We start from the raw sequence: 19,744 nt of genomic DNA, 5'->3' as shown, positions 1-19,744 counted from the left end.
TGAGGGCGGCAGGGGCGGCCTGACCCCCTCGCCCTGGCGGCCCCCTCCTCACCGCTGCCCCCCACAACCACAGCCCGCCCTGGGGCCCGGCCGCCCCCTGGGCCCCCCGGCGGAGGGGGGGGGACACAGCCTTGGGGCAGGGGAGAGTTCCCCGGAGGAGCCGCAAGGCCAAGGGGCAGCGAGGGGGGGAGGAAGCGCCTGCAAAACGGCGCCTCAGTGGGAATTTGCAGCCTTGGCTGTGTTTCACGCCATCTTTTCCTCATGGTTACAGGAGGGAGCTGATTCTCCTCCTCTAGTCCACTCTGGTGAGACCCCAGCAGGGGTGCTGTGTGCAGCTGGGGGGTCCCCAGCACAGGACAGACATGGGCCTGTTGGAGCGGGTCCAGAGGAGGGCCACGAAAATGGTGGGAGGGCTGGGACACCTCCCCCGTGAGGAAAGGCGGAGAGAGTTGGGGTTGTTCAGCCTGGAGAAGAGAAGGCTGTGGGGAGACCTTATTGCAGCCTTTCACTATATAAAGGAGGCTTATAAGAAAGACAGCGACATTTTACGAGGCCTGTCGTGACAGGACAAGGGGCAAGCTTTAAACTGAAAGAGGGTAGGTTTAGGCTGGACATAAGGAAGAAGCTTTTTATGATGAGGGTGGTGAAACACTGGACCAGGTTGCCCAGAGAAGCTGTGGATGCCCCATCACGCTGGCGGTGTTCAAGGTCAGGCTGGACGGGGCTCTGAGCAACCTGATCTAGTGAAAGATGTCCCTGCCCACGGCAGGGGGGTTGGACTGGATGATCTTTGAAGGTCCCTTCCCACCTAAACCATTCTGTGAATCTATGACGCCGCAGCATGCGTTAACAGAGAGCCAGAGTGTGAATGTAGGCACCAGAAACAGCCAGAAATTTGGAAACCTGGGGGAGAACCACCATCCCTGGTGGGCTTCCCTCCAACAGGGCATTTCAAGGGTTGGCAAAGACAACAGGCCCTACAGAATAGCTCACATCCCAGATTTAGTAACAGCCGTTTGTGTTTTGACATCTACACTGATTTAACAAAGTAATTCACACTTCAGTATTGGGCTTTAATACTATATGTAGGTTAACTGCCTCAATAAACATTTAAATGTAATATTTGAATGAATCATCCTCTATATTGTACTATGACTTATCTGCATTTAAGAAATGCTGTGTGCTGGAAACTATCACTTCTATGGATTCGTTCCTTTATTCCTGATTCTTGATTCCCGATTCTTTGATTCCCTTCATCACTCAAACTTTTAAGTCAATTTCAACTATATTTGGCATCCAGATGATGAGCTCCCCCACAACACAGTCGGCTTTTGTTATCTGCCTGTAATTGTGGCCGTAAAACAGGCCTCCGATCTTTGTTGGTGGTACTGAGCCTCGTTCCCAGGTGTAGATCTGGATCAAATGGTATTAAATAAAGATTTGGACCAACATCCAAATCCTTGCAAAACGGGATGCCATTAAACACCATGGTATGAAGCACCATTCCAGAGAGCTGTCATTGGAGTAGGTACTGGTCGCGCTTTATTTACAAAATCCAGAGATTTGTACACAGCAATCTACAGGACAGCATAGGGCTGGTATCAGGAGGATAAAGGACATGCTCAGCAGGAATTGAAGATGCCAGCGAGGAGTCATCTCAGTTTCACAGGCAACCTGCTTCCTTTTGACTGAGGAAGCCGCCAGACCCCTCCGGGAAGAAAAAGAAGAAAAGCAGCAGCAGTAGCCAACCCAGGCTGACGTTGCAATTTTTGTTATCGTTGAGGTGTGGGAACACAAGTGATTGGTGAAGGATGAAAGAGGAGACCAGCAGGGTTTCGGCACGCCACTAAGGGCCATCCTGCCCCGTTCTTTACTTCCAGCGCCCGCCAACCTTGCCCTTGGCTCCTGCCTTCTTGCTGCTACAATACAAAAGGAAAGAAAAACATGTCAGCGTGATGGAAACAGTGGGGCTCTGTGACCACTGCGCATTTCTGACTCTCAGATTAGGATCGAGCTGCTTTCACTTCTCACATGTTGGGCACACCTGCCATAGAGCACATCCTGAGAAAAATATTGTCAATATTGTGAAAAGAGATTCCTCCTTGGGCTTTTAGTGAAAGGCCAGGATGTGCATGTCTGAAACAGATGGACCCTTCCAGATTCCTGCATTATCAGGAGAGAAGCCCAGGTGGTCTCAAAACTAAATGACAGGCCTATCCAGCCACAGACTTGATGTTTCCTGAATTCAAATCTGCTATGATCTGGATTTTAGGATTTAGAGCTGTTTCTGGAGAAAATTTCCTCATTATCAGGGAGCTCTGGTCAAATTCCCCAGATGCTCTAGTCATCTAGTAGTGGAGGCAAAAAGCTGAGCAATAATTTAAATGCAACTAAGAATTGCTTTGCTATAGCAAAGGCAGGGTGGCTTCTCCCTTACATCACGAGAGCAAGAGCCTCCAAAACAGTCCAAACAACTTTTTAGGCCTCCTCTCATATCAATATCCCCGTCTGGCCCGTGGTGTTTGTGGGAGCTACACTCCCCACACGAAGCACCTGAGGCAAACTCTCTCCAAATAGTCTCTTGCACACAGAAGGGCAATCCGACATGCAAGCCACTTACCTTCTGACTGAGAAGCAGGCACGCCTGGAGTCAGAGAGGGGCCAGGCATGAAGTTAGTCGGGTTAGATTCTGCACCGGCTCCTGTAGGCAGCACCTTGGCTTTTGGGGCTCGGCATACCACCAAACCTTTCCATCTCACACACACGATGATGAGGCTGCTGCTTGAACCAAAGCACATGCAAACTGGGGGCAGCTCTTTGACATGGCAGAGCATGGGATTGGGAGCCAAGCCCAAGGTGGTGGGGCCTTGCTATCAACAGGGAGCCCTTCTTCAGAAACACTGGTCCCTCCAGGGAGCAGAAAAAAATGTGGATGACACATCTTGGGAGATTTTTGTGGTGCTGCCCCATGGACTGGTTCAAGAGCACTAGCCATATTTACAGAAGGATGTAGCACAGTGACACAGACGTACATATAGTGGATACTTTACCTTTTGACCAAGTTAGACTTGGTCTATTCGAAAAATTGTCCTTTTACGTGAGAGAGAGAGCAGAGCATTTTCTGCTTATCTTAAATTCATCTCAGTGTTTCTTTTGCCAGCCTTTCCGCAGGTTCAGAACCCAGTATAGGAACGGCGTAGCTCCTCAAACGAAGGCAGAGTCCTTTTATCTCCATAAGCGCCTGTGATGTTTGATGTTATGCCTAACCTTTAGAATGTGCTTAAGGAGACTTAATGAAGTCTGAAGCGAAAGGATCACTTGATCCTTGTATAATACATTAGCAGACATCGCTTTGGAATGATACAGTCTAGTGTGGATAGAAATTTAAGTACACAGAAATCTCACAAGCTGTGGGCTTCTCAGTGCAACCTTTCCAAATGATGTCCTGAGAGAATATCGTGTCTTTTGGGGGAACAAGCATGCAGTAATGGTACTGCCTGTTGTGGGTGGTGTGGTAGTGCCCCTCAGAAGAGAAGCAACACCCAGACAAACCATGGCATCCTTCTGCAGCTGCACATTCTGCTGAGGTTTATCAGCCTACAACTCTGTACAGAAAATACCACGGGAAGGTCAAGCCTTATGTTTGGCATCTACAGACAACTGAGCCCCCAGTGTTACATTCATCTGATAAGGCCGGGTGGCTTGGGGAAGTGGGAAGGCAGTGTCTGATCACTGCTATCATCCAAAGATGTCACCAAAGACCACCACTTCATTCCTGGCATGACTTTGCTAAGAAGATACAGAAGCACAGTGAAGATCAAATCCCACCACTGCAGAGCACTCCTCCCTTGCTTCCCTGCAGTTTCTTCTTTGTCTGTTAGTTTTCTACATGCCCTAGCCCCCAGGCTTTGCCTAGCCCTGGTCTCTCAAAAGTTCACTGTAAATACTTAGAATGGTTAAAGATATAAGACTTAAAAAAATCTAATGAAATAGAAGTCTTGTGAGGAAGGAAAGTGGGAGAGAGATGATGAGTGAAAAGAACTCACAACAGTAATCCCATGATGTTAGTCTTGTTACACACCATTCCTTATAATCTTAGCAACCGCTTGTTTACCCTTCGTAAACAAGGGTTGTATTCCCTCAAGTATTCAAAGCACCTCGGTCAGGTGTTTGAAAACCCCAGCAATAAGCAGATGGAAATTTTGCAGACATGGTATGAAGAAACGTGATTTTTTCTTGTTAGCTGTTAGGTTCACTTCAGTTTCCCCTTCATTTTCTCAATGTGAGGCAGGATGGGAGTTGCCCTTCCATCTCTAGCCTCACTTCATTGCAACAAGAAAATGTCGGTGTTGCGGCTGAAGCGACGACTATTTTGAACACTGAGAAGATATCCCCAAGCCAGGAGCTAGGAAGGGGATATAGGTACTTACTGCTTCTGAGCCTGATCGATCCGGTTCCTGAGGGTGACAATCTGCAAATAACATACATGACCAGGGTTTTTGGAGATAAAGAAACCTTGTTCCCTCACAGAGAGGGGAGTATTACCTGCTGAAGTGCTGGAAGCAGGTGCCTATGGTAGGGATTAATACTTCCTGTGAAATAAAAGCTCACTCTTGCTTGACGGAGAGCAATGTTGCTCCTTGGCAATAAATCTGCAAGCCAATCTCATATGTCAAGGGAAAGAAGAGCTAGAATTTTATAACCCTTATTAGAAGAGTTGCTATGTATACAAATTAATCTTCTATGAACTCACATGTCAAACTGCAGGCAAGTGAACCGGAATGAACGTCACGCTGGCCAGTTGGAAAGCTCCTGCATGACCCCATCCACCTGTATGTATCAACCTCACCTTCTCACTCTTCCGCTACTCCTACACATTCAGAAGTGTATAAGCTCAAAGAGCTTCGGTGAACTTTGGATGGGGACCTCAAGAATGGAAGATGGATCACACATTCTGCTGGAGTACCTTTGTTGGTTGGGACAGCAGGAGGTGAGGAGCTTGCAGCAGTCACCACCTTCCCAGCCACTCATCTAATATGAGAAGACAACTTTTAAAGGGGCTGAAGAAGAAAATACTCAAGGAGAGCTTGAGCAACCACAGAGGAAAAGGTTGGAGTTGGGGCTCTGAACACCTTCTCAAGCTCTGTTGATGACTGCAAGCCACTAGAGAGTCTGTCCTACAAGACAGATCGTCTCTTTGTTTAGCCATAGGTAAACTGCATATTTCAACCTGACGCATGGGAAAGCAAACACCTACCTTGCACAGGATGAGCACCTTATGGCCTGACTTAGCAGCTCAGTCCCGGCCATAGCGCTGGACTCGCTACTGAAGTCCTGGGACTCTTCTAGCTCAGGTACTGGAAAAGCCCACAGGAACTAGGGTGTGATAGAGGGCCCTCTTTTGTCCCTTCACCTTCTCATTTGTAACTGAGTCAAGGTTCTACTTAGTTTTCCTGGGATGGAAAAATGCACTTGCCAAGACATATGCTTTGCTTCTGCTTTTGGTGTAATTCAAAGTTCTCCACTGGCTCTGCAGGTCCAAGAACTGATGACCCAACATTTGAATATTTAAAGTGGCACTTGACATTCCCCACGTGCGAAACAAGAAAAAAAAAGTCATACATTCAGGTTGGCCCAACAACTGGTATTTTCTGGCTCGTGTCTTTCCATGGCAAACAGAAACAAAATAAGAGACTGAAACATTAGCGGGAACAGGACAACACAAGGAAGGAAAGATCAGCAGATTAGCTGCTTTTGTACTTACTCATGGAAGTTTTAATATCTGCAGCAGCGGTTTAAATTATTTTTTGCAACCGAGTATTTTTCCCAAGTGTGGAGGAAAGCCAGCTGTCTTCAGTTTGACCCAAGGACTTAAGACTTACCTTCACTGATAACCTTGTGATAGGGACTATAACACTCACTCTCCAATGAAGCACCAAAGAGCAACAGACACTAGAGCTAAAGAACAGCTCCACTCCTGTGTGTCCCTGTTCCTTCCTTTGTCTCTCCCTTGCATCCTTGCTTGTGTCTCCTTCATTCCCTTTGCTGTTTTCACTTACCTTTCTCCTCACTTTTTTTCCTTCTATCATCTTCCCTTTTTTCTTTCACTTTTCTTCTCCCATCTCAGCTGTGCATTTTCCTTCTATTTTGCTAATTCTTTTTACTTTCTCTCCTTCCTTTTCAGCAGCAGCCACCCATCTCTTTGTGCAGAGGTTTCATTACCATAGCATGTACATCTCCCCTGGCACTGCCTTAATTCCTGTTGTTCCACACCCAGTTGACCTGTTACCCTTAAGCTAGCCCTCTCCAATATTTTGGATCTGGATAAGCCTGTGGCCACAAGGTGCAGAATCTTTCCAAACCGCATACCATTCTTTTCTGTGAAGTCCAAGCTATTACACATGCATCCCTAAGCTTCTGCATGTATCCCAGGTGCATGAGGGTGACTTGCCCACGCACGTAATACCAGAGGTTTGAATAGGGAATTATTTTAGAGATGGTCTGAGTGGATTGCATGCTCTGTTCTTTAGCCACATCCCTGTTGGACCCTGACTCTTTTCCTAAATTATCGCTTCATCTCTTTTCAAAGAATGGAAGGGGAGAGAAAAAGGAAGTGAAGGGAGAGACACAAGATCCAGTTTTCTCTTTTCTCTCTGCACTTGGAGCCAAGTGCAAGTTTCTGTCTGGCACCTGGCCTCTGACCATGCGGCAGGCTCATGCATTTGGTAGCCTTTGCTGCTGCTGTTACACAGGCAAGTTCATTGTACTTACAACTTGGAAAGCTCCTGCAGCCTGCAACGCATTGTTAAAATCTAAGAGAGATTGAGATAGTTACATTGGTGTTGCTCATTCCCTGTCAGCATGTGTCTGTGTGATTGGGAATTAAAAGGAGAGCGAGACAGAGAGAGATCCAGTTTGATTTCTCAGTCACTGAAACCTGATATAGGGGAGCGCAGACCTGTCCTGTGACTGTGAAGGAAACACGTCCACTTTCTGTTACCATATAAAGCTTCAGTCAGATGCTCCTGTCTGGAGACAGTTTTCAGTGACTCCAGAGAGCTCAGTCTACAGGGAATCTGTCTGGGATGGGAATAAAACTTACAACGTTCAAGTGTGAAATCGAAGATGGGCTTAAAAATACTACTTTGCAATGAAGATGAGTGAATTGAGTTACTGATTTTTCAGGCCACAGTTACCTATAGATAAACAAGAATGAACAAGATGTGTTTGGGCAGAGGGTGGACAGTCCATTTTCTGTTGGGATTGCCTTTCCATGGGGCACTGAAAACCTTGAGGGTGATCTATTCAATTTCAGCCTAAAATGTGAAATCCAGTCCAAGTATGTACATTAGGGGAATGCAGTTCCAGATGTCTTGCTGCTTAAATATTGCAAAAGGTATTGGACACCCAAATGATGTCACAACATGGCTTCTGCCAGCAGAGTCACAGAGATTTTTACATTTTGGACCCAGTGCCATTAGCAAAATGGCTTCTCAACTCACCTCGTATTTTTTCCTCTTGATCTGCTCTGTAAAGTCATACTTTTCAGTCTCCAGTTGGTATAACCAGTCCCACAGTTCCTTAGCCTTGTCCCTGTGTATTTATGGGGAAAGAAGATGGGAGAAACACATCACATCATATTTTCTACTGTTTTCACATCACTGGTAATGAGGCTTTTTACCTTTTATTTAATGCAGTTCACACATCTTCACAAACGCTTTCCATCTTCTGAAAGCTACTCACCATTTTCGTGGTCACATTTTTCTCACGTTCTCACCCAAGAATCTTTTAGACTTGCACTCTTGCATGTGTTACACACTAATGTATTTCCTACAGATTTAATTTTCCTACAGATTTTAATTTAATGAAAGAGAAGAGTTCAGGGGAATCAGACGAGAAGGAAGGAGGACTCTGAAGGCCACCCCAATGAGCAGAGCAGCTGCCATTGCACAATCTCATCTGTTTCAGGGCTGAGGTAAGCCAACCTCATCTTTCAAACATGCATAAACTCCAACATATGGAGTCCAGACTATCATCTGATGAGTGCTCTGCACCAGAGCACTCAGTTCCCAAGACGCCAACCTCTGTGGAGACCCGTACTCATACCTTCCCAGCTCAACTCACCCCTGGGAATGCTACAGATACCAATCTGTAGGTTTATTCAACTAATCTCAGAGCTGGGTTTAAAGTTTGTACCTAGTCCCATAAATGACTAATCCTAATTAGCAGGAGAGGCTAACAGAGCTATGCCAGGAGCATGGCTAGATGGCTACCAAACCATTTCAACAATTCCATACATCCCCATTTCCCCTCCATTCTCCAGATCAAGGAAGGGCACAACTTAACGTTGTCCCCTGATGAATTTCAAGGAGGGCCCTCTCCTCTACCTCATTTTTTTTCGCTAGAGAAGGCTCCAGGACAGTAAGACCAAATTTCAGTGGATTACAGTCAGTAAGTTAGGATAAGCATGTTACCTCAGCTTGTCTTCATTAAGGTGGTCGATGTTCAAGGGCTTGCGCCTCTCTGCCAGGACCTTCTTCTTCGTCTCTCTAGCTGTTTGCTTCTTCCCTCTCTTCTGATCAGCCTGTTTTCAGAACATCAGTTAATGTCAGACTGCAGACATTCAGGCTGAATGAAATTATTTCAGTGACAGAGCATGTAAGACAAGCTGCTAGGGATCCGGAAGAAGGAAAGGCGAGCTGTTTTCTCAACTTGTAATAAAGATTGTTCCCACTCAACCCCTTGGTTTAACGCTTCCATATTTCTTCCACCAATCCATGATTTTTACCTTAGCCAGATAGCTGCTGTATGTGGCACCCATGGAGGACAGAGCCTTCTTCTTCTTGAGATCATCCTCAGCTTTTCTCTTGGCATCTTCTTCCTCTCTCCGTGCCTTTTCCTCCTGTGGAATGTGAGACACAGAAGCAAGTTACTCTAGGGGAAACTCACAGCTTCCCCAGCAGCCAGTGTTACTGCAGGGAATGTGATGAGATAAGGATGTTGATGAGAATTGGCAACTCCTGTTTCCTGCCCATGCTTTGAGAGGGTGGTCATTTCTTCTCTGGGCTGAGACAGAACCTGTAGGTTTTTTCTCTCTCTAGAGATCTCCTCCAATTTGATGCTGAGACAAGGAGAGAGATGCAAAGACACTTACCGCAAGCCTTGCCTGACGCTCTTTCTCCTTCTCAGCCCGGATTCTCTGTTGCTCTGCTCTTTCAGCTCTGCGCTTCTCCTGCAAGAACCAGTGGCAGAGGCATTGAGTCATCATTGTGGCTTTATCTATCTCCAGTATTACGCCCCACCACCAAGAGCTTTGGTTGGTAGAGAGTGAGCCACCTACTCCCTTGCCAGAACATGCAGAAGGGTCTCATGTGCAATTCCCAGATGTAAAACAAGAGGCTGAGAGAGGGGACAGCTGTGGGAAGAAGCCATTTGGTGGTGACTTGAGCAGTCACTTCTGTACATAGCAATACAGCTTCCTGCCAAACTCTGACAGTGGACTGATGGATTCAACTTCTCATCTACAGAGGATCTCTCAATCTAGTCCAGGGAAATGGCAGTACAAGGACTCACAATCCTCTCCTTGAGGGCAACCAGCTCTTCCTCTTCCTTTCTCCTGGCTTCAAAGTGGCTGTCAATCAAGGCCTGCAGTTCAATCAGATCTTTGTTCTGCCTTTTCTTTTGGATGTCCTAGAAGAGCAGGAAAATGCATTAAGCTAGCCCATATTGCTCTAGGAACATGCCCTAGACATTCCGAGCACCTTGCCTACACAGAGAAACAAAAGCAAAAGGTGTCTGCAGATATCCATGGAAATCTGTGGGATTAGCTTCAATGGCTGTTGATGTAGGTCAGAGACAGTCAGAGACTCATCCAGGTGACAGTCAGGAGTCCAGAAGGGAACAGAATCCACATCTCCCATTCCCCTACACCATATTTTGTCCCTGGCTTTGCTTAGCTGCCTCTTCTTGGCATGTACTTAGCCTCCTCTTCACTTTGGGGTATGAATCTTACCTAGAAAATGTTCCTGCATTTTTGGGCAAAGCAGATATTTCTGCGGAGATTTTCGACACCAGAGTTTCGTCATTTTTCGATCAACTTTCTAGGAAGGTATTTGGATCTCTGTTTATTATTAAAGTTCCGTTGTCATTTTAGGTAATGTTTCTTAGCAATAGATGAGTACAGGCCTGCTTTATTTCAACCTACAACTTTCAAACCATTTACAACCATGGGACAGGGGATCCGAGAGCTCCTAAAACACTTACTTTCTCCTTTCTTCATGTATTGGCTTCAAAGATTCAAGGAGAAAAAAAAGAAATACATGAATTAACATTTTAGCTTAGTCACATTAGCAACAAATATATCCAGAGAGTTTCAGGGAACAGAGAGTAGCCTTTCACTGAAAAGAGGCAGCAAAGCATCCATACTTTTGTCCTTGACTTTATCCTCAGCAGTATCCACTACAGGAGGAGTTATGTGTGTTTGCACACATGTGTATGACTCAGGTACAGACAGACAAGCACAGTCAGTCTCAGGAATACTTACATCAAAATCTACTTTCTCACCCTCCGGTATTTTAGGAGCAGTTAGTCTGCAGAGAGTCAAAAAAAAAAAAAAAAAAAAGGATTTTCATCTTAAAGAGCAGGTAGCTTTTTAAATAGCACGTCCTGACCTGCTCTGCCCTCAGGAATGATGCTGACAAGGAGAAATGTTGATGGAGATAGAGGGGTGAAACAGCAAGTCAATGGAAAACTACTCCAGATTAGCACTAAGGACCATTGTCCTTCGTGGAAGGTCATGCAGAGCAGGGAGTTACTCCTAAAAACCCTTTCCATTCCCAAAGCCTATGGTCATTCCCTACCACACAGAAAGACGTGGGCCCGCGAGGCTGTCGGCGCAGTGCTGCACGCTCCTTTCTGGGCAGCCGGTGGAGTGGGAAGGGAAGGTGCTGGGACCCAGAGCCAGAAGGTCCATAGGAAACCTTAGTTAAGCTCAAGTCAGCCCAGCCCAACGTTTGCTGTCCTTCCTACTGTCAGTGATCCTGGATGGATGGGTAGTTTCCCAGCCATGGCCTCTCACAAAGGGTTTAGTGTTGAGCCGCCTACATCTTGGGGTACTGTGAGACGACTGTATCTTGGACAGTTCACGAGTCCTCTGACTCTATCAGGAACTGGTCTTAAGACCCTGGCCAAGTAACTACTGCTAAGGCATCCTCTGGCAGAGGCAGACATCCTGGAAAGGCATGCAGGAATAGCTGCATGTTGCATGAGGGAGGGTTGGCTAAAGGCTTCTAGTGGCCATTTGGCTAACAGACAATGTAAGCGCTTCTTCTAGATCAGAAAAATGATCCCAGGGTTTTGAAACTCCCTGCCCCTCATACTTACTTTATTCTGGGCTTCTCCTCTGTATTTGGAAACATGGAGCAAAACAGGAAGGGAAAAAGAGGGAGAACAGTTAGAACAACAGAGATCATGCCAGCTGCTAAAGTAAAAGGAGGGAAGGGAAATTTAATCTTAGGGAAAACATCCCAGAGAAACTGGTTAAATCTCAAGCACTTCCAAAAGAAATACACGCACTCACACACCCCTTTTGCTAGGAGTGAATCTGTTTTTACCCTTGGAACAGAATTTGGCAGAAAAGAATCAAGAGACTGTATAAAAGTTCCAAACGTAGCATCTGGAAGGCAATGGTTTCATGTAAATGCTAAATTATTTTTCTCAAACCATCCTGACCAAAGCTCTAAGGAGGACAGCTGGGCTGGAGGGTAGAAGAAAATGTTGCCTTTTTCAATCAGCACTTCTTTCCCTAAAGTTAACCTGAATTCACAGTAGTCAATGATAACTTAGCCAGTTTTGCTCAAATGCTTCACATGGAGAGCAGAAGGGGAGAAGCTTCATGACACATTCTCTCCAGGTTCATTGACTCCCAAGATAGCTTAGAGCACATGTCCCTGAGATACCTTGGTGCCATGGGGGAGATGCTTATTCTTCTGCGCTGCATGGTGCTCCTCAAACCCAGCTTGGAAAGGCCATCCTCTCTTAGCAAGCATCCTCTCCTGCTGAGGTACATGGAAAATTCCCATGGGTGTTAATGGGAATGCTCTTTGCCTCTCCAGGAGAGGTATAATGCCCTGACAGGCAGACTAAACCATCACAGAGACCGTCAACTTGGGCCCTCTGGCAGTCAGAACTGTTCCCCTACAACAAGTGACCTTTCCCTGGCTCTCAGAAATGTGCTGTCTTATGAGTTACTTGCTTAACATTTGTGCTCGTGTTCAATTCCCCTCCATGCTATGCTTTTTAAACTTTAGTTATTAACTCCAGTGTAATGCCAGCACGTTCAGCACTGTTATTCTCACAAACAGAAGTAAATTAAACCTATGTGTTTTTTCTGGCCCAGTCTCACAGGGACCCAGGTTGACTTTCATAACCACACGCTACGTTTGAACTTTCAGGGATGCTGCTGGGTATTGCAGTACAGGACTCTCCCTGTGTTGGTTTGGTGGGAGGAACTGAGGTAAAAAGCTCACAGCCTATTGAATCTGGTAAAAACAACCAGCTTTGTAAAGTAAAAGTAAAAACAGTCTCCCTCAGGACTGGGTGCACGAGCCCTGCTATCTATATCATGATACAGAAAGCTATTATATTTTTTCAGATGCTTATTTCCATCCAGCTGTTTTGGGACTGATGGAGGAAATTGGGAATAGCAAATGGAACAGAGTAGGATAAAATAAAATGAGACATTATAAGAGGAAAAAAATAGCAAAAACTGATACTGGAAAATACTTAGCGGAGACATCAGTTGCAAGGATGTTGGATAATAAAAAAATTGAGGAAGTATCTGGAAATGGGTTATTGAGATAATTAAGAGAAAAGATGTGAGAGATCAGAAACTAACCTTTCCGTTCTCTCACACTTTCCTATATCAATTTCAATAATGAAATTTTGCGGGGTAGACTTTTCTCACTGCAAGAACACTGCCTACCAAAACATATCTCAATTGAAGCCTCGAGATGCTAGAGCAACGCTAATAAAATAAACAGCATGTAATTAGAGAAGTGTTTTAGAGCACTCGTATAAAGGAAGCCACAAATCGCTCCTGAAGAAAAATACCACGAGCCAACAGTGTACTTCTATATTTCTCCAGTTATTTTTTTTAGTTGTTTTGCTTTTCAAATAGCCAGTGAGCTTCTTAACACATTAGTTAAATTGGGTTTTTTATCTGGAGAGAGGAAAAGTAATCACGATTAACCAGTCTATCAGGGATGTTATTCACGCAGGATTCCCTTCCCTCGTGACATACCCAGATAATTTTCAGAAACATTCCTGTTTAGCTTAAAGCTGCCAGTTAGTAACATTTCAGAGGGGGGAAAAAAGTAGACAGGAAATGACTGGTTTTGTCTGTTGACCTTGGTTGCCAGGATCGACACCTGTCTGTCGATGACTGTGTGAATTTGGTTTCAGCTGCCACCAAATCAGTACTTTAAACTTAATTAAACCAACAAACACTTGTAAAAAGAAAAAGAAAAATTAAGGTTAGTTGTTCTTGAAATAAGAAATTGTAGTTAGAATATTTAAAGGTACCTCCAGAAAACCAGAAAAGGGGATAACAAAGAAATAGGAGCCTTTATTAAAAAACAAACGGTAATAAATCTGTCTTTTGCAGTGCATGACCCAGCATGGTCCGTACTGTATGCACCAAAAGCAGCCCAGAGATGTGATTTATTTTGAAATGCCCCTTCTTTCAAGACACCAAGTCAAGGAACTGGGCCAAAATTTGTTGAGAAGCAGGAATTGTCATAGCAAATTCCTGTTCCTGTGGTGGATTTTGACTGACATTCTGGTCATTCTGCCCATGAACCATGGGCCTGTGACAAAATCCCCACATACAACCCTGCCAAAAGAAGGCAAGAGCCACTGGAAATCCAAGTTCACTGCCCTTGATTAGAGAGTGATTAGAGAGTCTCTAAGTTTCTGGTTTCCAAAAGGATTGGCGCAGAGAGAGTACGCTCCACCATAAATACAACCTCGCTTTCTCCTGCCCAATCTATGAGATATTCACACAGTGCTCCCCCTCTCTGTGAATCCATCTGAACTGCCTTTACTTCTCAGAAGCAACATCTCTAACTCACAGTGTGTCCTTGGGAAAAAAAAAATCAATATGGTATTAAAAATAAAAGGAAAGAGAGAGAAAAAGAAGGTGAGAAAGGGGCTCAGAAAGGTCCTCAGGGTATTTCCCTAAATAAGAAAAAAGCCTGAAAAGCGAGCAAGAAAATTAAAACAAACGAACAAAAAAAAAAAATCTACAAAAACAAAACAAAACAAGGAAACACAGAAAATGCAGGGTGGTTTCAAGTGGCACTGAGCTTTGTCTTTGGAACCAGCTGGCCAGGTCTTGTAGGGGCTGAGGCAGTCAGAACACAAGCGAGCTACTTCAGAGGTCTGTAAAAGTCCATGAGAGTCTTTCTATACATTTAAACTGGTTTTGAATATGACCCAGGGGCCTCAAGTTATCTTGCCCTCATACAAGAGCAAAACTGACCCTGCATACATTTAGCTTTGGTCCTTTCACATGAGTCTTGTCCCCACCCAGGTACTCAAGTGCCCACTCAACCAAGTATTATGAACACGCTATCTTAAGCCCATGGCCTGCCCCACCAGTATGAATAAATTTATTCACATGCTTGATGTTTAGCACAATTTTAAGTGCATGGCTGGAGCAGAAGTTTAGATATCTGTATCTGGAGACCATGACCTTCTAAAGGTTGGGTGAGGAAGGCATGTCCATGCAGGGCTCAGCTCCATTTTCAAGCATGCCACTGGGATTTAAGAGATACTTCCCTGATTTTGGGGGGATAGAGAAGGTTTGCTGATGAGAGGCATGACACAACAGGTTCTAGCTAAAAGAGAAGTCCAAAGCAAGCTTCTAGAGCTTGGTTTTCACCATCTGCTATCCTAATGAGGATGTACAGGCTTCTCAATACAACAGTGACCCCCCAAGGGTGATTGGATATGCGCAGTAAGCAATTCTTTGCGGCAGAGATGTTTTGGCCCAGTTCCTGAGTTTAAAATCAAGTGAGGAACAAAAACAAATACAGAAAAGAAGAGTGAGATGTTAGAAAGATGACTTTGTTGTCCTAAGACAACATTGAGCTACCATCATAGTATTCGCCTTCTTCATCAGCTGTAGGTTGAAGGATAAAAGCAAAAGAGAAGAAGCACAGTAGTCAATCCACAACCAGCGCTGTTCTCCTAAGAGCAACTGTCCCCACTCTCTCCCTGCTACGCTGGGAACCTCGGACTCTCCGGAGATCGAACAAGAAGAAAAAACACCTTTTTGGTGATTCGATTTGGCAAACGTACAGCCCTTTTCTCCATATTCATCCAAAGTCAGCCAGAGAGACCATTTCCCTCCCATGCTCTCTTTGCTCTTGAACAAGGTCAGTGTTTTTAACACCGTTTCCCCAGCACTGAAAGAGAAAAAGAGTGAGAGTCTGTAGCTGCATCACATACCTTCTTCAGGGGCTTCCTCTGCTGGTGTCGTGGTACGGGCAGTGATGGAAAGACAGGAAATAGGAAAAAAAAAACAGAACAGGTGTTTAAAGCTCTTGGAAGCCTGAGAAAGAGACCAGGGAATGCATGAAGGAGGGGAAAAAATAAAGGAATTAGTGAATTAAGGCAAGGAGTAAAGGTATCTGGAGAGGCTGTCAGGAGTTAACGATGCTGAAAGGTTAAAGTAGTAGTAAGCGTGGAGATTAAAGGAGAAAAGGGCTGCAAGTGATCATTGTGGTTAATATTTGTTTCTCTTGTTTTGTTCTCTTCTACCAACCCAAGACTCCTGTTCTCGGCACTCTCTCACACACACACGCGCACACACACTCTTGTGTTGCAAGAAAGTGGAGTAAATCAGAAGTCATGTCACATACCTGGCTCATGAACTTCAGGTGTGAAGTGTCATGGAACAAGGTGCGATGGAAAATAAGAGAATGAGAACGAGAAACCTGTTATTTCACACACCAAAAGAGCTTTCGAGCCAAAGGGGAGGAGGCGCAGAGAGGAAAAGGGGAGAGGGGGACAAAGCTAAGAAGTAACCCTGAAATAAAATAAATTAATTACATTTGAAATAGCATATAAACAGAAGTCACAGGACAGGAAAGGAATTCATTCAGGTGAAACAGGCAGATTTACGATAATAGTGCAGTGCGTAAAAAAAACGTTATGAGCATTATATGACAGAAGGCACAACCTGACAGCACAGCGTACCGAGGGTTACCTTGATTTGAAATATGCACATGAACGTAGTCAGCACTCTCAAAGCGCTGTTAGATCCGTCCTTTTCTACAGCAGTATTTCAGACATTTGAAATAAAGACAATGTGGTTCGGAAACCTACTGAAATACCTGCTGTAACTCATCGTCAACGTGCAGCTAACTTCCAAAGAAGCTTGGTTCTTTTTTCTAGATCTATGGCTAAGGCCATTTTCTCCCTTGGAGCCAACTTGGATGTCTATGTAAGTCTACTGCTGTTCTTCACAATGTAGAATTACAAACAGATTACTTCATAGGAAAAAAAGGTTCATTAAAACTCTGTGCAGGTCTACATTTCATTCTTCTGGGTTTTTTTGGCAAAGCAAGAATCGATCGGCAATGCGGATTTGCGGGGCAGATTTTGCTTTTCAGCCATACACGCGCTACTGAATATTTTGCAAAAGCAGGCATAAAAATAATACAAAATCTTACAGTATTTATATTCCCTGTGTACAGTCAATGGGTCAAATTCTGCCCTGAGATTTGAAACAAAGCTTTTGCTATAGGAAGAAACATTCATTCTCCTATCACAGTGCAGAATTTAATCCATTTCACAAGGACACTTTTTGCTGAGCTACTCTTTCATGATAGTGTATGTGTTCCCCTAGTTTTTAGTAAAATTTTCATGCAACAGGTAAGTTTTGTCCTACTTAGTGCTGATTACATTTTACTGAGAAAAAAAAAAATTAAACTAAAAAACCAACAACCCCAAAGACATGCAAGTTACAAGCTATCACTAACAGATAGGTTGTTATCTCCTGTCACCTTGTATTCGCTTCCCACGCACGCTGGCCCAGCAGACAGACACTGGGGAGTTTAGAAGTTAAATCACATACCTGGAGGGGGGGCTTCATTTAGTAGGAAGTGTCAGGGGAAAAACATAGGAAAGGAAGATAAAAGAATTAGAAATAAGTTATTCAGGAAGGGATCACCTCAAACTTTGGTAAGACTGGGTTGAAGGAGTTTCATTTGCAGACTAGGTTATAGGGATAGAATGTTAATAAGAGTGGAAGAGGAGAGTAATTACAGTGGGGTATGAAGTAGATGGGGAGGGGATGCCATAGAAATGAAAGATAAAAGGAATTTGAATGTTGATGAATTGCCACAATTTAAATCATGCAAATGTATAAACAGTGGGCAATTGTAGTCACACTGGTGATCCTTAAATTTGAAAGAAAACATGCCTAAGAAGAGAGTTTTACAAGTGTGCAGTGTAACCTATGTTTCAGCTCTGCATATGCCCTTCTAGCTGTTGGGGCAGCTGTGGGGATACCAGTGTTACTGCAAGGAAGTAAGGCTTGAAATGTGTCTGCGTTTGCATCTGAAGCCCCACCATCTAAGATCCTCCACCGGCAAATGTGAGGCTTAGCTCTGCAGAACTGGAAATATTCAGGTCTACGCAGGGCTTGTCTCTGCTGCAGGGGAGTAGAAACGGCTCGAGGCTGCGTGCCGGCATCCTGCTGCGGGCGATACCTGCGAGCAGAAGCAGCTCCTCTTTCTGCAGCTCGGGTGCCTGCTCTCTGCCCCGGCTGCGGTGCAGTCACAGCCCTAAAAGTTTTCAGGAGCACTAAAATGTTTCTTCTAAGTTTCTTAGAGGGTGATTCTTCAGTTACAAGCAATAATTATACTTGTTTCCTATAGGGTAAATAAATTTTAGGGAAATGTAAGAATGGATTGATTCTTCATGACCCTGGTTTTCTTCAACATCTTCAAATTCCTATGTACAGGAATGCTTCAGATTAATACATAGGAATTTAGATGTCACACATATGCGCTTGGTTAGGTGGAAAGTGTCAGCGAAGAAAAATAAAGGAATTAGAGCAAGAATCACACAACAGCAACAACTCTGAACTTGTGCAGGCCAAGGCTGTGACTTAGAGGATGTATTAGACAAAGACAGCATTAATAACAGAGAACCTGAATAATCATACAGTGATATAAAAAGCTGGGACAGTCTCCCTCTGACATAAAAGTTCTCTTTTAAGCTTGTTATATTTACATCTTCTTTATAAACTTTTCTTTTTGTTACACTTTACGTTACAGAGGGAAAAGAAAACACGGGGAGACTATAGGTATGGCTTTATTGTTAATCCGATCGTTAATACCTGGTGTGTTGCACAAATTTCAAGCTCGTATGTATGTCAAAGCTTGAGACCAACACTCAAGTGGTGAGTAGCAATTCAATAAATACCAGGGGAAAGAGGTACAGAGGCAGGCAAAGCAGCTGGGATGGTAGCAACGACCTTTAACTTGTGCAAACCAAGGTCAGAAAAACCTTAGATAACAGACAAGAATGAATATGGTTAAAAGGAGAAGAGAAGGACGTGAAACGAGAAGAGGAGGGAAATGAGAAGCAGCGCAGAGATGAACGTTGACGTGTTAAGTCATGCAAAAATCAATCGGGCGGCTTTCACCTCCCTCACTCCAGCCCTGGCAAAAGTACTGATCTCGTCTAAACTACGAGGCTGGACTCCCTCTGCGGACAGCAGAGTGAAACAGCTGGGACGGGCGGCTGCTGAGATGTGACTGCTTTAATAAAGCTACTCCAAATGGCACAGAATAATTTTCACAGACAGTTTAGAGGACGCTGCAAGTTCAGTTTCTGCTCTTCCAGATAATAAACATCGTAACATTCCCGTATGCAGTGTAAGGATGGCTCTGAGTCCAGTCAGTGGCTATTATTACAGCTTATACATTGAGATATTTGTTTACAAAAATGTTATTACATTTTTCATGCAACAGTTAGCTCTTATCTTCATTATTACGCATCACAGAGCAGAGGAAATTATTACTGGTGGAAGGTGTAAGGAAGCTGCAAGTTACAGTTTATCATTAATGTTTGATTTTTATCTGTTTCCTTCCACCATCTTTGAATTCCTGAGTATAATATTAGAGTTACTGGTATCACTTTCCAACAGAAACCGTAGTTTCAATTAAATTTCAATATTTCAAAAATGTAGATTTAGCTAAGATTTTGGTTAAAAAAATAAAAACCGTTTCACAACCAGAAAAGGTTGCATAGATAATAACATCTCTAGAACAAAACCTCTCATTTTTTGTTTTGTGACAGTCTCTCATTCCAGATTTGTTCTTGCATTACATTATATATACCCCACATTATCCATAAAGTCAGTGCTTCAGAAGCATCTGAAATAGAATTTTCATTTCAAAATTTGGAAATCTTCCATAGAGGAAAGAGGAAAAAAAAAAAAACATTGGAACAAAATGTATTGTTTCAACTAAATTAAAAAAAAATAATTTTCAATAGCTGCCAAACAAGGCATTCCTCCTTTTTTTTTTTTTTTGTTGTTGTTTGTTTGAAAAGTTTCCCTTTTATCCCAATCCAGAACACGACCCAGTTGTGAAATTGCCAAGCGCAATTGAATTTCCAGCACACAATAACCCTTCAGATTGACGCAGAGGAATTCAGAAGTCACATA

General features: G+C 44.0%; 1 protein-coding gene across 6 annotated transcripts in view; it reads right to left on the bottom strand.

Annotated features, from left to right (window-relative positions):
• Positions 1 to 1,519: 1,519 nt before the first annotated feature.
• The window catches only part of TNNT3 (troponin T3, fast skeletal type), a 32,600-nt gene continuing 14,375 nt past the window's right edge, over positions 1,520 to 19,744 (bottom strand). For 3 of the 6 annotated variants that reach the window (XM_075163008.1, XM_075163012.1, XM_075163009.1), the window contains 10 exons: positions 15,924 to 15,935; positions 11,383 to 11,401; positions 10,544 to 10,589; positions 9,574 to 9,690; positions 9,155 to 9,232; positions 8,789 to 8,902; positions 8,475 to 8,584; positions 7,503 to 7,593; positions 4,431 to 4,471; positions 1,520 to 1,919 (listed from right to left, as the gene is read on the bottom strand). In XM_075163008.1, coding sequence (XP_075019109.1) covers positions 1,871 to 1,919; positions 4,431 to 4,471; positions 7,503 to 7,593; positions 8,475 to 8,584; positions 8,789 to 8,902; positions 9,155 to 9,232; positions 9,574 to 9,690; positions 10,544 to 10,589; positions 11,383 to 11,401; positions 15,924 to 15,935 — 677 coding nt within the window. In that variant the 3' untranslated portion in view covers positions 1,520 to 1,870. Of the gene's footprint in view, positions 1,920 to 4,430; positions 4,472 to 7,502; positions 7,594 to 8,474; positions 8,585 to 8,788; positions 8,903 to 9,154; positions 9,233 to 9,573; positions 9,691 to 10,543; positions 10,590 to 11,382; positions 11,402 to 15,510; positions 15,532 to 15,923; positions 15,936 to 19,744 lie in introns of all 6 variants that reach the window. The other 3 variants (XM_075163010.1, XM_075163011.1, XM_075163013.1) reach the window with 3 other exon arrangements.

The sequence above is a fragment of the Calonectris borealis genome, chromosome 14 (assembly GCF_964195595.1).
Source record: "Calonectris borealis chromosome 14, bCalBor7.hap1.2, whole genome shotgun sequence".
NCBI lineage: Eukaryota > Metazoa > Chordata > Aves > Procellariiformes > Procellariidae > Calonectris > Calonectris borealis.
The sequence above is the reverse complement of the archived record's forward strand: the minus strand, read 5'-3'. Positions and strand labels throughout refer to the sequence as shown.